The 15,000-nt window shown below is 27.8% G+C and overlaps 1 protein-coding gene across 2 annotated transcripts in view; it reads left to right on the top strand.

Annotated features, from left to right (window-relative positions):
* The window catches only part of LOC101239513 (CDK5 regulatory subunit-associated protein 3), a 71,082-nt gene that overhangs the window by 55,828 nt on the left and 254 nt on the right, over nucleotides 1-15,000 (top strand). For both annotated transcript variants that reach the window (XM_065810018.1, XM_065810019.1), the window contains exons 10-13: nucleotides 3,037-3,131; nucleotides 11,511-11,579; nucleotides 14,590-14,726; nucleotides 14,887-15,000. The exon at nucleotides 14,887-15,000 is cut by the window's right edge and continues 58 nt beyond it. In XM_065810018.1, the coding sequence (XP_065666090.1) occupies nucleotides 3,037-3,131; nucleotides 11,511-11,579; nucleotides 14,590-14,726; nucleotides 14,887-15,000 (415 nt within the window). The remainder of the gene's footprint in view (nucleotides 1-3,036; nucleotides 3,132-11,510; nucleotides 11,580-14,589; nucleotides 14,727-14,886) is intronic.

Here is a 15,000-nt window from a genome sequence, read left to right on the forward strand (position 1 = left end):
ATTTTGTTTTCAGGTGAATCTTTCAGTTCCTGATCATTCTCATCATTGTCGTCATTCTCAAACAATTCTTTCAAAAGTCTTCTTTAATCCAATTGCTGTTTTCCAATTCATAATTGAGCATTTGTGGAAAAGCTCTAAGAAAAGCTTTACCACCATCACTCACATAACCGTCAACTTTAGATTTATTGAAATCATATTGATTTAATATTTCTTCTGAAACCAATATAATATTTTCAGCATTATGTGGGCCACTCATTCGTTGAAGACCAAGAACTATTAGCTTTTTACTGAAATCAGCAAAGGTAACCTGGCAACATAAGGCAAAAAAATCAGCCAGCTTGCGGCTATCCCAGATATCACCTATTAATTTAATAGTTTTGGCTTTTCTAAGGCAGTTAGTGATTGTTTTTTTTATCTTTTTAACTACCATAGGAACTATATTATAGACAAAAGACTTCTCGCATTGTAAATGAATTTTATGACGTTCTAAAAGTCTTTTTAGATGAATGTTACCTAGCTTTTGTGTTGCCATATTGGATGGCATTACATATTTAGTTAGATCCATAATATTGCCATCTAACAACGTGTCATCATCATTATCAAGACTTATATCATCATAAGCCTTTTTCCAAGCCATAAAATTGTCTTTGCCGTTATATTGTGTGGAATTAAAATGCTTAAAAAAATTACCACTTTTACCTAGTGGTTCATGTAATACCTTATAGCAATAAATGTAGGTAAAATGTAATTTTTCTTTCTTTCCGGGCTTAAAATCGATTTCGGTTCGGCAATGAAAAAAGTTTAAAACCGAACTGTAAGTTTTTTCAGTGTCACCAAATTTGAAAATTTTACGCAGAAATTTATTGTTTTTCAAGTTATGTTTAATTTCATTAATCTCTTTAACATATCGTTTAATACTTATATTTGTTAATAAAGCATTGCTTATACTTTCGCTGCATGATGGTTGACTATTTTCAATCGACAATACTGCTAAGGCACGATTACTTCTATCAGAATTTATTTGTTTATTTACAGACTGATTTTCTTTATCTTTATATTTATACTTTTTTCTTTATAGGATTTATGCGATTTTCTTTATCTTTATATTTATACTTTTTTCTTTTTTTTTTCTCAAACTCTTTACATTAGAGTCTGAACCTAATTTTCGTTTGGCGTATCTTCCATACATGTTAATGCAAAAAAACTAAAATAAAACTTTTGTTAAGCAAATAAGCAATATTATAAAACTAGTTTAAATTACATTACATATATAAATTACTTTAGTTTATATAAGATTAAAGATTAAAATGATTTATTTTATTTATCTAACTTATTTACTATAGATATAAAGATAAATACTTGCATCTTATATACATCTATAGCCTCATAAAAGTAACAAAAAATTATAAAAAAAGTCATTATTTCAAATACAAACGCTAGAAGTTTATCAACTTGTAAAACAGCAAATTGTAAATTGTCATTTGAAGCAAGCTCATAAAGTCATTAAAAGCAATGCTACTTACTCCCTAGAGGCTTCAAGACGTGATTTTCGACACGCAAACCTTAATCATTTATTTTAAAAAACAAATTATAATGGTTAAATTATAATTTAGTGTTTTTGTTTGTTATTTATAAAAAAATATATACTTTAACAACTATTTATATTTTACACTCAAAAAAATTGCGTATTTTTACGCAAAATACTCAAAAAATATGCGTATTAAGAGTTGTGTATTGAGTATTCTACTCAATAAAAATGCGTACTATGAGTTGCATATTGAGTGTTATACTCAAAGAAGTTGCATACGTTGAGTTGCGTATTGAGTATGATATGAGTAGCATATGCAATACGCAAAAAAAAGTGCGTTCTGATGTATGATATATATATATATATATATATATATATATATATATATATATATATATATATATATATATATATATATATATATATATATATATATATATATATATATATATATATATATATATATATATATATATATATATATATAGGCACACACACACACATCAAATCTAAAATAGATTGAAGATTGGGTTGTTAATATAAGAAAGTTATTAATGCTATTAATATATTTAACAATACTGGTTTATAAGGCAACAAAAGCCTCAAGAATGAATGACAACTCCTAGAGAAAATGCAGCCATTGTAGTTATTTGAAAGGGTTGCTTAAATAAATGTTATCTAGTTAGTCGTTTAAAGTTTAAAAAACAGTATGTATACAAGGATTTACATTTTTTGAAAAATGTACTTTGGACTGATGAGTCTAAGATTTGATTTAGATCCGACAGAAAATAATATGTTCATTGTCCCCAAAACCAAGAACTCAAACCTTGCTATACTCTAGTGACCATAAAACATGGTGGTGGCAATGTAATTGTCTGAGGCAGTTTTTCATGATTTTTTGGGATGAAATTATAATTTTGTACAAGGTGTGCTATTTAAATTGCCTCCTTATTCTGTATCTATAAATCATTTATATGGTCATACTTTTTTAAGACTCAATAGCGTTATCTTCTAAAACTAATGTTTTATTTAGCTAAAAACGTTTATATCTCAAAAAATCAATCCATGCTGTATGTTTTGTTGCCACTAAGGAGTGTCACACGATTTCATTCTTTCATTTTTCTTTGTTTTTTTCTGTTTTTTCTGTAAAAGTGGTATGCTATAAAGATAAGCAAAACCAGTAATCAAATGCTTATAAAAATACACTATAGTATATATATACATATATATATATATATACATATATATATATATATATATATATATATATATATATATATATATATATATATATATATATATATATATATATATATATATATATATATATTACAAATAATTTTAAATGTATTCTGCAAAATAGAGCGCTCAATGCTCTAAGAAGAACAGACATTTTTTATACATACATATATAATAATATTATATATATAATATTAAATTATAAAAGTTTGATAAAGAGTGTATTATTTTTTAGTAAATGTTTTTAGCATATTTTATTTTATTATCAGATAATCCTATTGGTGGCGTTGCAAGTGGTAATGAAGCCTTAAATGTGCTAGAAAACACTTCTACAAGAAATATTTTTATTGATGAACTCTACGAGGCAAGTTTTTATGCTTTTATTTATTTTCATTTATCTATTTATTAATTTTGAAAATAGTAGTTATTAATATTAGGTAAGGGGGGCACTTCATGTTATAACTTTTTTTACCTTTTCTTACTTTGTAAAACATTTAATAAAAGTTCTAACAAATTAGAGAAATCACAGAACATAATAAAAAGTTGATTGTGCTACTACGGAAGAGTTAAAATTTACTTGTGCACTAGAGGTAAATAAATCTAACCTTGGTACCACATTACTGGTTGTTTATTATTGTTAGAATATCAGTTGTGACCATATAAAGTTTAAACCCCCCTCAATTTGAGGGGGTTGCAAATTTTATATGGCCATATTTTTTGAATGCTGAGAAATTACGCTATTTTTAAAATTTCTCGGGGGGCTAAGATTTTAGTATTTCTTGTTCTCATTCTCCTATCACAGTCATTTTTTTTGTGAAGAATCTTTTTGTCATACATATGAACGTAAAAAAATTTGGAATATTCTTTTTGTTAAAAAATTAGTTATTTCAAACATTTAAAACCCTTCCTATGCCACTGCATATATATATATATATATATATATATATATACATATATATATATTTATATATATATATATATATATATATATATATATATATATATATATTTATATATATATATGTATGTATGTATGTATATATATGTTCATATATATTAATGTACAGGAAGAATCTGCAGAATATTTATCTTCTCCACAAAGCTCTCAAAATAAAAATATACAGCATTTTCAATATATCACTAGTTGTGTACAAGCAGATATAAAAACCTATTTGGACGTTGTGACCCAAATAGAGCTACCTCCAATTAATAAAGATATTAATTACAATTCCATTACATCTACATATAGTTGTTCTGGAAAATCTTTGGAAAATGATGAGGAAGACAATGATTGTGTACTATTAGCATCAGACAATGAGAGTTGTACAAGTAAAGACACTGGCAAACCAAAAAGTATGTAGTGATATAAAGTACAATGATCAGACACTTTTTGCTTTTGAGAAAAAATTGTACGAACTTTTACGACGCTGTCCAGCATGTGGTGCTGATAATGGATGGCAGCTATATTTAAAATTATTGACACAGTTGTAATATCAGTGACAGAAGTGCAAAATTCTAACTGTATGGAAAAAGCAGGATTTATTCAGTTATTTAAAACACTTCAAAAAGAGGGGAAAAAATTTGATTTTGTATCTACTGATTGTCATGCTTAAATTCAAAAACTTTTGAAAGTAAATTCAAGGTTTTATTATATAAATCATCTATTTGATCCGTGGCATGTTGCTTAATTGATTGGTAAAAAAATGCACAAAGCTAGTAAAACCATTTCTCAAAAATGCTTACTGGAATAAATTCCATCAATAATAAATCATTTTTTGGGAAGTAGTGAAACATCTAATAAAAACCCACGTTTAATGTATGAAAAATTTTCTTCCATTTTATACCATATGCGAAATGTACATGAATGGGGTAGCTGTTTATATTTTCATAAATGCGAACATGAACCTAATTCTAAAGAAGACAAACATTCAAAAAACTGCTTGGATGCAGAAGCCAACGCTTTTCAGTTTTTAGTTTCCATATTGAAATCATTGACTCTCATAGATATTTTTAAACATTTAACTGAAGCAATTCAGACCACTAATGTTGAAGTTTTTAATAACCTTTTGCTAAAATATGTACCAAAACAGTACCACTGTGAGTATGATCACATGGTAATGGGTGCGTATTTTGCAGCTCATGATCATAATTTTAATTCATAACAGAAATAAAAATTGGATAGTCTCGGAGAAATTAAATATAGGATAGCGCACCGAAAACCTTCCCAGAAGTTTATTGGAAGAAGCGTTTAAAAAAAAAAACTTTATGACTATCTGTTAATCATGAAAAAAGAAAAAGTGTGCTAGATTTTGAAATTTAAACAGGTATAAAACATTATTGGCTTTTAAAGAACAATTGTTTCATTATGAATGAAAATAATTATTTTAATTAATTATTTTTTTGTTTTAAGTTAAAGCTGCCAAATAAGCAGCAATTACCATATGATCATACTCAAAGAAATGCATATTTTAGAAACTGGTTATTAAAAACTTCAACAGGTTGAATTAGTTAAATGTTTAAAATTATCCCTTAGAATTTTTGATTTTAATATGGGAACTAAGCAAAACTTAAATAAACAGCATTGATGTATATTTCAAATATGGTATAAAAAGAAGAAAATTTTGATAAAATTAAACGCAGACTTTTTATTTGATGTTCTAACACCTCACCAAAATATAGCTGGAACCCATTATAGTAAGTATTTTTGGAAAATGATTTGACTGGCTTTGTGCGTGATTTTTTCGATCGATTTCACAATGTGTCGTGAATCTTATTGATAATTTAAATTGTTACATCGCATATTCACTCATGGATTTGGGTAGGACAATCAGTAGATAATAAATCAAGTTTTATTCCCTTCTTTTTTCATACAGTTTGAATTCTACACTTCTGAAAATAATATTGCAGTTACACACCCATAATCGAGTTCCATGATTGTATATGTACATTTGCGTTATAAACAGAACTGTCACATCACCAAAAAGTAATAAAACTTATCTGTTTATTATCATTTTATCATTTTCATACACTGGAATTTCACAAGTGTGTTGAAAAACATCTTTGTATTTTTAACATAAGCGAAACATCATTTTTAAAAGGAAATATTATTCATGAAAATGCAATCAATGTTAGCAAAAATAAATTACCAAGTACTTTGAAATTAACGTCTATCGAGTAAGATCTCCATTCTACTTTGAAAATATTCCGACATTTTATTTTTAAATGTATCTATTTTTTGGATTTCCTTGATGTCAACAACAACAACAACAACAAGCTATTAATTTTCCATTTATAATCATTGTTACAATATTAATAAAAATAATCATAATAATAACAACAATAATAAAAACAATAAAAACAATTATAATAATAATTATAAAAATGTAATAAGATAACAAATTAATTAAGAGTAGTACAAATTTATAATTATAATAAATGACAATAATAATAATAAATAAAAAAATTAAATAGTAATAAATATTTTAATAATAGTTATAAATATAATATTATTTTGTAATAAGTTAATGATTTATATGAATGGTGTCACTCATACAGTAGTCTGATCAAAGGAGTGGCACCAATTTGGAGTGGGACCAAGTGGGACCAAATTTTTAAATATAATATGACTAATAATAAACATATAGACATATAACAAACATTAAAAAAATAAACATGTAAAAATCATAATTTGCAGGTTATAATAATAAAAGAAAAGGTTAACACAAATAGTATAAACTAATTTCAAGTGAACACCCGATAACAATAACTACAATGCATACATATAATAATAATAAATAAAATACATTCATAATGGCAATATTAAATAAATTGCTAAAAGTAAGAATAATAATAAAAAAGTAATTATAATAATAAAATTAAATCAATATTACCTTGCATACAACAATCGTTTATACATACACAGTTACAGTTACAAGCAGTAACAAACTGACAAACGTAACAACAATGACATAAAAATGACTATTGTTAAAAAATGATAAAGATTTAGTAAATGTAATAATCATAATTGTTATAATATAATAACGAAAATATTTTGCAAATATAATAAATAAATAAATAAAATATAAACAGAAAAAAAACACTGTAAAAGACAAAACAAAAAACTTACAACAAACAAAAAACATTACAAACAAAACATAAAATTAATGTTAACAAAAGTAAAAAAATTCATTAATGTAATAAAGCAAACTAACAAAAATTAAATATCAAAAAAAAAACATACACATGCACATGCATACATATATACATACACACATATACATATGCATACAGGTATACACACGCACACATACATATTCACATAAACACGTAAATACAAATATATACAATGTATATATTTGTGTATGTAACATACACAGTTTAAAAAATTTCAATGCTATATAAACAAGTTTAAAAAATTTTAAAAATTACAAGAGCACGGACAGCGACAAGATTTTCGTAAAATTTTTCTTGAAAACTAATGGATGGCGATTGTTGTATTTTATACCACTTCATTTTTTTGTGTTTTCACTCCTAAAACTCTCATCCTCTGGTGCTGATTGAACAAAATCGTTGTCTTTCACATCGTTTAAAGAGACTGTTAAAAAGTTAGAAATACTTTCTTTGCATTCGTTGACATTGAATTTCTGCATTATATTTTTGGTGCTTCTTGTCAGTCATAAGTTCTGCGATTTCAGTACAAATCACTATCTGATGATACAATGTAATTTCTAATGTTTATACCAAATGTAGGTAGCAATGTTTTAGTTGCAGCCCTTCTTTTGAGAAATTTTTATTTTTGTATGGGCACTATTTATTTTATAGTCATTATCCATTCATTCATTAGTTTAATATTTAATTGTATAATTTTATATTTTTTCTTCATGTTTTTATATTATAATTGTATTTTTTTTTAATACTTTTTTATTTATCGGTTTTTATTTATGGGTTTTTATAAACACGTTTTTAAAGCGGTTTTGAGCGACAATACGTCCGATCTTGTTACAGATTCTTTGCATTCTTGGTATTATTAACTAATTGCTTACTATTTGTTATTTGGTATTTGATTTATTATTTGATATTTGGTAATTTTTTTGGTTTTTAAAAGTTAAACCGCATTTAACTTTTAATTTTTCTATAAGAAATTTATCTTATTTTTTAACAAGTATTGTAATCAAGAACAAAACAAAACAAAAACATGTTATTTAGTTATGAGGACAAAGAAAGCAATCTGTTTCCAAGTTAAGTAAGTTTGCTGTAAAAAAAAAAAAAGGTTCTTAAGTTTGAATTTGGGCGGCTTCCAAATACGGTCGGCGCTGTCGAAAATAGTCGAAAATAGCCCCTGGCTGTAAATATACATATTTCCTATATATGTATGTATGTATATTTATTTATATTATTAAACAAAGATTTTAGTGCAAATAGCATTTTTAAAAGTTTGTGGCTATGAAAATAGCTGTTGTTTTTAATTTTAAAATTTAAACCCTTCAATGTATTTCCATGCCTCTTCAATTTCAGATATCCCTAAAGCACCTTGGTCCTCACCATTGAAATTTGTGTAAATTCCATTATCATCTGGAAACCTGGCTCTAATTGCTGAAATAACACATGCCGGTAGAACTTTTAAATTATACCTTCCAAGTTTGCAGTAGGTTAACCATGTAAATTGACGATAAGCGGCATATCTAAATGTTCTGCGCAAGAAACAGAGAAATTTACTCAAATTTAAGTTAAAAAAAATTTCGATAAATAAAACCAAATTTATTTAGTAAACTAAAATAAAATTTTTAACAACAAACTTATATATATAAATACTTATTAGAGGTTTCTTTAAATGAATCTGGCATCCATTATAGTGTGTTTTTTTAGCACATTTTGTCCCCACTAAGTATATCTAGTGTGATAGAAGAAAGCTTATGGAGAAGACCAGGAAGTTACTGGAAGAGAAAAGATGAAGTTTATAGAGCAAGATAATGATTGACAAGCGATTTAAAATATTGCAAATTATATGAATCAGGTAAACAAGATGAAGGAAGTGAGTTCCAAAGAACCGATGTTCTAGAAAAAACACTAGGCGAATAAGAATTTTTAGAGCACTTAGAAACAGTCACAGTAAACGGATAAAATTTAATAGAATGACAAGTTACACAAAAATGAACTTTAGTAGATAGCACTAGAGATGCTAGCCCTTTAGAGCAGTGCCCAATATATTATTTATAGAAAAGAGAAAGAGAAGCAGCATTATCAAGACAAGAATAAATGGTAGTATTATCAGGGAACAAAACCACCTTTGATGTGAGAATATATGGAAGATCATTAATGTAAATTAAAAAGAGTATACGGCCAAGGATATAACCTTGAGGAACCCCTGAATTTACAGAATAAGAAGAAGAGTGCTGTCCATCGAGGACAACTTTTATACTACGATTGAAAAGGAAGGATTCGATAATCTTAAAGATATTGCCTAATACACCGTAAGAAGAAAGCCTATGGAGAAGCTAAAAACTTTAAATCTAAAATTTATCAAAATCTTTAGAAATGTAAAGTGCCTTAGCCTCTCGACCTCTACCTAAATCTAATGCACGATAAAACCTATTGGTTATTATTGTTAGCAAATCAGCTGTAGAATGAGAAGATCAAAATCCATATTGATGATCAGAAAGTAAGTTAGATTCAAGATGAGAGATTAAGTGTTTATTAATTAAAGCCTCGAAAACCTTGTGTATGATAGAAAGAAGACTAATCGGACGGTAGTTAGACAAGTCAGATCGCTCTCTAGAGTTATTTTAAATACGGGTGACAGATGCTGCTTTCTAGAAGACTGCAAAACAAGACTGATAAGCACTTGTTAAATAGTTTTGAAAGTGTTGACAACAGCTCCGGAGAACACTTCTGCAAGACTATAACAGGTATGTTTTCCAGACCACAAGCTATAGAAATGTCTAAGCAGGAAATCACTTTAGACACAGAAGCTGGAGTTTTACGAATATCAAACAATGGATCAACCTGTTTGTGGGCTATATCAGGTAGAACGCAACTAGTGGAATCAAGAGATGATATTGATGAAAAGTTTGTCTTTAGGTGACAAAATGGTGAGAAAAGTTTGTCTTTAAGTGACAAAATCTGAACCATACGAAAGAGGTGGAACAACAGATTTGCCCTTGTTATAGATTATGTTAGAGATTCTCCAGAAATCACGAGAGCCTATTTTTTGAGATGAAATATAAGATTTTGTAGCGGACTTTAACAAGTCTTAATGCCTGCAGAATCTATACTAGAGCCAAGCCATTCAGTGTGATGAGCATTAAAGTCACCAACAGTAACTATTGGCTGAAGGTTAAAGAGAGAGGGCTTGGTCAATTTGATCAGAAATAGCATCAAAAAGTGTGCTGTCTTGAGATGAAGGAGAGCAATATAGAACAAAGAGAAAGGCAATAAAGTGAAGTGGTGCTAAGTTAAAGCATATAAAAGAATAATCTGTGGATTCAAGCCTAGTTTCTCAACTAATGGGTAAATTCTTATGAATGTAAATGCCCAGGCCAAGCATATGACTATTGGAATCTTTACAAATTAAATAGTTATACATCAACACTAAAATCACAAGATGAGACAGCTGAACTCAAATTAATCTCACAAAGAGCAAGTAGGTCTGCTGAACTTTATATAGGATAAGACTCAACAGAAGAATAGTTACTTCAAAGACCACAAATATTAGTGAATTGTAGATTTAAAGAACTTAATGATGATGATGGTTTTTGGAGTTTTATAATTTTCAGTACATTTGGTCATTTTTAAATTTGTTAAAGAACTTGACTCAAAGCACAGATAGTACACTATTTAATAGCCCAAGCAATAGCCTCATTACTTTTAATAAACCCTGAGCCATAATAAAGGACTTCAAATTGTCGAGGCCACACTACTTTAAGTGTGGCCTCGACAATGCACGCTTAAAGTACAAACAGGTACACCATCCATGTTTAACATGGCACTGTTAGTGCTCTAATATTTTACAGCTGTTGATGGAATCAGCTTCTCTGAGATCTACCATAGATTTCGGCAAACTGATCTGATCTCAGAACCATAAAGCAGAGTTTTAGAGCTATGCCCACATTAGGAGGTAATAGAATGAGTTGCCTAGTCATAAAAACAGAGAAACAAACAAAACCCATGCATCGAGCCAAGAAGATCTAGCATTCGACATCTGCACTAGCTTAATAGATGAAGAAGGGTGGTCAACAGATAGATGCGAAGCTGGTCAACAGATAGAATCAGTTTACCCCTTAAGTCTTTTCTAAAAAAGCGTATCTTACAAGGCAGCAGGACATGAAGTAGGCTGGTCAACAGATAGAATCTGTTTACCCCTTAAGTCTTTGCTAAAAAAGCGTATCTTACAAGGCAGCAGGACATGAAGTAGGTTGTACTGGGTTACATGTTATATGTACTGGGTTATATTTACTGGTATATATATATATATATATATATATATATATATATATATATATATATATATATATAAATGTATGCAAATGTATATATATATGTATATATATATGTATATATATATATATATATATATATATATATATATATATATATATATATATATATATATATATATATATAAATGTGTATATATATATATATATTATATGTATTATATATATATATATATTATATGTATTATATATATATATTATATACTAGTATATATAATTACTTACGTAATTTTTATTTATTTGTACATTAGATTCAGTCATTTTTGGAGCAACGTGTTATTGAGATGAGTTCTGATGCTGATATGATAACCATTTTTCAGGTATTTTGAAATAGTATCTATTTTTATAGGAAGGCTGTCAAAAAAAAAATTTTTTTATAGTTAATAAAGTTTAAGAAATTTAAATCAACTGTTCTTAGAAATATTTAAATTAAACTAGTGCTTTCTAAATTATAAATGATATGTATTTGAATGAATTTATACAGGATGCGTTATAAATGTACCAGTCAAGAATTACTATATGACAGGAGGTGCAAAGTTGATTTTTTAAATTTTTCTAAGGAAGGCCATTATTTCTATCAAAGTCGAAGTTTTTAATGTTGCAGTAATCTTTTTTGAAAATCTCTTACTTTCATATTGCCAAAAAAATATGAAGTTGTGAATTGTAAAGGAAATCATAACTTTTTGTGAAAAAGATGTTAAAAACATTGGCCTGACAATACAGAAATGATTAAGTTTCTTAGTGCATATACTGACCATATGTAGCAACTATTTTTAATGTTCCTTATTCTTCTTTAGCAACACATCAATGCTTTACCAGCCTGAAGATCAGCAACATAATTATTTTATTCAAAAAGATACACTAAATTTCTTTTCTAAATTCTATCCTGTCAATAAATTACTCACAAAAAAAAAAGTAAAATGTTATAATTTCTGGGCAAAAAGATAAATTCATATGTATTTTTTTTCAAAGGATTTTAAAGAGAGCTTCATGACAATAATTGTTAATGATAAGTTTACATTGTGTTTACCACTAACTTTTTCTGCTTTTAAACATGGCATTAGTGTTCCATTTATTAAATGCTTGGTATTCTACTCATAGTTTTTAAAGCTTTTAATTTAGTTCATAATTATAATCTGCATGTTAATGATATTATTGAAGAGGTGACAGTTATTCTTTCGGAATATGAATTTGAATTAAAGGATGCTATCAAGCAAAAAAGGCTGAATTTTATTTAAAAAAATTTTTTGCTTGAAAAAAAAATGATAGCTGATCTTTTTTGTGAGTTGAAGAGGTAATAATCAGGACAACAATTGCTTATTCAGGTGGAGTTTTATATGATTCAAATAATGATTCAAAAGCAACTGTCTCATGATAAGTTGCTGATACAGTGGACCTAGTTTAGTGGTTTCTGTTACCCCTGTTTGCAAACTAACATCAATGTTCAATAAGCGATATTGTTTACAATTGGCTTTCATTAGAAGTAATGTTTCCATTTGACTCTTTCATAGACCTTATTTGATTTTTAACTTTAAATTTAAATTCTAAGTTAGAATTAAATGAGCTCGTCCTTTTTTTGTGCACCCCTGTTGAGAATATTTTTCAAGAAAAAACAATACGACAAATGAAATTCGTATGCTTAGAGATGAAAACTGTAATTTGCGTGAACTTCAGTATGAGTTTCTTGCATTTAAAACAGCTACGACAAATGAAATTCGTATGCTTAGAGATGAAAACTCTAATAGAGTATCTTCAAAAAGAAAAACTTATTCAAGATGCAAAACTAACAGCACTTGAGAAACAGTTGGCCACAGATGTTAGCATTGCTGAATCACAAACTTTAAAACCTTACACTAACAGCAGCAATCTAACAAACTCCAGCTGTAAACAATATTGGCTGTTTTAAATGCAAGAAACTCATACCGAAGTTCTTCGTTCTTACTTATTACAAAAGCAACTGAATTCGCCTTGAGTTGTGTGGCTGACATTTTCAACTTCTGACTTTGTGAAGTTTGTTATTTCTTATCATGCAAGGAGGGCTACCACTCTTAATAAAAGTGGATTACCTCCTGGTTGTAAAAAAATTTATATATTAGTTATCCTTATTAACACAAATAGAACTGTTAACAAAAAAGTCGATGTGAAAAAAGCTGCTGTTATAGTTGAAAAACATGATAGAAAAACATGAATGCCATTAATTTTATGATCTTTAATGGATAATGAGAAAATCAGCATAATTAGAAAATTTTCGAAAGAACTACTGACTATCAGGTCATTCATCCGATAGATGATCAGCATGTTTGGTTTTATTTGTTTGATTCAGTTCATCTACACTAATGTTTATGTAAAAATTGATTTCTAAAAAGTGTCAAAAGTTAACTCTTGACAATAGAACTATTGGTTCCTTTAGTGATGTCAAAAAATTACTTCAATACAAAAAAGATATCATTTTGGTATCATTTTCTATATCCCATGCTGCTGTTTATCCTTCTCGACTTTAACTACAGAAAGTGGAACATGTTTTTAGAATATTTGCCCTGCTCTAAAACTAAAAGATGCTTATAAAACATCTTCTTTTACACAGTAGGTTTTACATTGGTGGAATATTGTTAATGTTTTTACAAAAGGGTAGAATATTAGACTAAAAGACCACAACTGATCTATGCAAGATAAAAATTTAAATAACCTGCAATTATTTTTAGAACAATTTAAATCTATGAAATCATTGCATAAACCCAAACGAAGTCAATGTATCCATGATACCAAAAAAGCCCTTGTGCAAACCACTAAAAGATTGATAGCTGTCAATTTTGATTATGGCCTACTTTGTTAGCTACAAAATGACAGAATTGAAGGAGAATTTTCTGTTTATAGACAATTAACAAGAACAAATGATGTTTTCTCTACTTTTTACTGATTCTACAAACGTTGCAGCAAAGCGCTTAGCTCGATTTGCTGCAACGTTTCTAGAATCAGTCGAAGTAGGACAACCCAATAAAAAATGTCACACACGTGAAGATCCAACCAGTTTTAAAGATGCGACCTCAATTAAAACATGCATTTATAATGTGAGTTTTTTTTTAAATGAAAATACCTCTGATATCAGGGTGGCTGGAAAAAAAATGTCAGGGTGAACTAGTTTATGCTGAGAATAAACAAATGAAGCAAATTAAAATCTTAAAAATCTAGAGAATTTTTGTTTATCCCTTTGTAGATAAACTTTATCAAAGGATATGTATTACATATTTTTTAGTTTAGTCGCTTTTTGTTTTAAATTTTTTTTTGACAGTTATATCTACCTCATTTAATATATCTTTATTCTGTTCATAGTTTCAGCTAGCTCCTGAAATAGTTCAAAATCAAACAAAAGAGTGGTTACTGCTGCAATTATCTCGCGTCACGTCTATACTTTCAGAGATGACTTCGTTAAAAATGCAAAATCTATATTTGATACAAAATTCCCCTAGGTTTGTTATACTTTGCAGTTTTTGCATTGTTTCATTATTTGGACATCAAATTATTCGGATATCCATTATACACTTACGTTGATTAAATAATTTAAAAGTGAAAGGTTTTTGTTTAATAAATAAGAATTCTTTCAATAATAATTTTATTTTAATAATGTAGATATGTCGATAGAATAGCCGATTCTTTAATTCAAAAACTAACTACGTCTGAAAATCTCATGAAACAAATAAATATTCTTGAAGAACGCTCTCAGAAAGCAGAAACTTTGCAAGC

Source organism: Hydra vulgaris, chromosome 11 (genome assembly GCF_038396675.1).
Source record: "Hydra vulgaris chromosome 11, alternate assembly HydraT2T_AEP".
In the NCBI taxonomy this organism is placed as follows: domain Eukaryota; kingdom Metazoa; phylum Cnidaria; class Hydrozoa; order Anthoathecata; family Hydridae; genus Hydra; species Hydra vulgaris.